This window comes from Phaethon lepturus, unplaced genomic scaffold (assembly GCF_000687285.1).
Source record: "Phaethon lepturus isolate BGI_N335 unplaced genomic scaffold, ASM68728v1 scaffold10632, whole genome shotgun sequence".
Taxonomy (NCBI): domain Eukaryota; kingdom Metazoa; phylum Chordata; class Aves; order Phaethontiformes; family Phaethontidae; genus Phaethon; species Phaethon lepturus.
In genome coordinates, this window is record NW_010525609.1 from 21,330 (window position 1) to 24,188 (window position 2,859).

At 35.3% G+C, this 2,859-nt stretch overlaps 1 protein-coding gene across 1 annotated transcript in view; it reads right to left on the reverse strand.

Annotated features, from left to right (window-relative positions):
- The window catches only part of MCCC2 (methylcrotonoyl-CoA carboxylase 2 (beta)), a 36,825-nt gene that overhangs the window by 16,238 nt on the left and 17,728 nt on the right, over positions 1-2,859 (reverse strand). Inside the window, exons 7-8 of the mRNA XM_010282814.1 lie at positions 1,160-1,224; positions 156-255 (exon numbers count right to left, since the gene is read on the reverse strand). Coding sequence (XP_010281116.1) covers positions 156-255; positions 1,160-1,224 — 165 coding nt within the window. The remainder of the gene's footprint in view (positions 1-155; positions 256-1,159; positions 1,225-2,859) is intronic.

Below are 2,859 nucleotides of genomic sequence, written 5' to 3' on the forward strand. Positions count from 1 at the left end.
GAACTGAAACATTACAGAAATCTTTAAGGACAGGAACCGTAACTTACAGTTTCGAAGTATCTAAAGTTGGAGACAAAAAATGTATTGGATAAATGAGGAAAAGAAAGGCATTCCTAATCTAAACAATGCAGTGTTTTCAGGTTCTATATACTTACGTCTACTTTCTTTTGGAGATTTAAACTTCTTACAGCTTTCCTTGCTAGATGAAGTGCATGATTGTCATCCAAAGCATAATGATCTGTTACACCAGATTTTCTGCATATAAATAACAATAGCAATATGATGACTTACAAAAGAAGACTGAAAATTTGAGGTTTGGAAAACTTGTAATACTTTAAAAGTTTTACATTTATCTTTAAAATATAGATGCTACAATACAGCTCTCCATATTTTTTTATGACATTACTTTCAAAATAAAACCCATGCCTGAACTATTCTTTGAAACAGTGCATTCAAGTTATCAGACATGACATAAGATAGCAACTCTAGGAAGTAAAAAATCTAAATGACAATATAAAAGATGGCAAACATTGGTCAAATGGAAATTAACATTAATTTGAAATTATAAAGAAAACACACGTTTATAAAAGTGTTATAAACTGTCCTTAAAAAAAATTCTTTATTCACTTCAGTAAATTGAAGTAAAAATTAAGCATTAATTGTACAGTAACACTTATTGTACAATAATACGTGTTTACTTTTCATTTTAGAACTAGAAAGTGCATAGAATTCTTAGTTTTGATAACAAGTATTCTCTTACAAAAAACATAAGCTATTTTCATCTTGTTTGTAGTAAGTTCTGACAGTAGGTAAGATATTATCTTTCTCAATGTCTATTATTCTACTAACACTCAGTATTAAAAAATATAGAAAAGTCCTCCATATTATGTGTGATGCTGCAGTACGTTAGACATTGTAAGTATTTTAAAAGAGTAAATGAAAGAATCAAGATCCTAGCTAGAGTAACATAAGGTAACTATAACAATAAAATGATTCATCAGCACAGATAAGGACACAGAAAATCTTAATTTTCAAAACCTAAACATAATTTTAAAAAGATCTAAATATACATTAATAAAATAAAAATAAAAATAAAAATAAACCCTACTAAAGTCTAAAGGATGGAAGAAATTAACTCTGGGAAAATATTTCTTTAAACCTGCAGTGAAGATCTGCCCCTCCAAGATCCTCTGCTGATACCTCTTCACCTGTTGCTGCTTTAACCTACGACAAGAAAAGGAAAATGAGCTTTAGAGTTGACACTTCTCTTGCATTAACATTTATACGGGCTTAGTTATAACAATAAAATAGATCTTTGTAAAATGCTTCTTCATTCATATTTCCTCAGTTACTTAGGCTGTTATCATAAGAGACAATGGAAGAGAACACTAGCATCACTTCCAACACATTTCAGTTTCCAAGTTTTGTGCCTAAAACAGAAGCACACTCAACAGATATACACACACACTTACTATTTGTAAAACTAAGTATAGACACTTCTTCACTAGTAGGATTTTTGCTTTTAAATTTGAATGGCTACCCATTTAATAGGAAGGTGTGGCATTTTGCTACTAATTAATGAAAAGTTTGTCAGAGACATAATAAACTTGAGTCTTTGTTAAACATCAGAGTAACATACTTTCAAGAGAAATTAGGAAAAACTTCTTCACTGAAAGGGTTGTCAAGCACTGGAACAGGCTGCCCAGGGAAGTGGTTGAGTCACTATCCCTGGAGGTATTTAAAAGACGCGTAGATGTGGTGCTTAAGGGCATGGTTTACTGGTGGACTTGGCAGTGCTAGGTTAACAGTTGGATTCGATGATCTTAAGGGTCTGTTCCAACCTAAATGATTCTATGACTCGATTCTATGAAATAATTCTATACATCTCTCTTTACGTATCTGACACAGTTATGTGGTTATATTGTGATTCTGTGACTACTGCAGAACTTTGAACAAATCTGAATAGAGCACTGATTTCTATTAGGACAGAAATCTTGACACTCATTTTAATAAATTTTACAAAAATGGTTTTTTCCTCTTCCACAGAGGTGAAATTTTCCTTCTCCAAATCACAGAATTGGAGTTGTGGAGTCCCATCAGCCACCCTTGGAGATTGTCTAGTTTAACTCCCCTTTTTAAAGCACGGTCAACCAGAGGAGGTTGCTCATGACCATGTACAGTCGAGTTTTGAGTATCTCCAAGGATGGAGACTCCACAACCTCTCTGGACAACTTGGTTCAGCACTGACCACCCTTGCACTAAAAGAGTGTTTTCTTACATCTCAACAGAATTTCCTATATTTCAGTTTGTGCTCTGTAGCCTCCTGACCTGTCACTGGGCACCAATGAGGGAAGTCTGGCTCTACTATCTTTACTTGACCCTGCAAGGTATTCATACACATGGATAGATTCCCTCACATGGGTGTCCACCAGGCTGAAAAGTCCCAGCTCTCAGCCCCTTCTCATACATCAGATGCTCCAGTCCCTTCATCATCTTCTTGGACCTTTGCTGACTCACTTGAGTATTTCCATGTCTGTCTTCGTCTGGTGTGGTGGGTTGACTCTGGCTGGATGCCAGGTGCCCACCAAAGCTGTTCTATCACTCCCCGTCTCAGCTGGACTGGGGAGAGGAAATACAATGAAAGGATTGTGGGTTGAGATAAGGACAGGGAGAGATCATTCAGCAATCACTGTCATGAGCAAAACAGACTCAACTGGGGAAATTATAAATTAATTTCCATTTTATAAATGAATTTAATTTATTACCAATCAAATCACAGTAGGGTAATGAAAATTAAACCCAAATCTTCAAACACCTTCCCCCCACCCTTCACTTCTTCCTGGACTCAAATTCACCCCT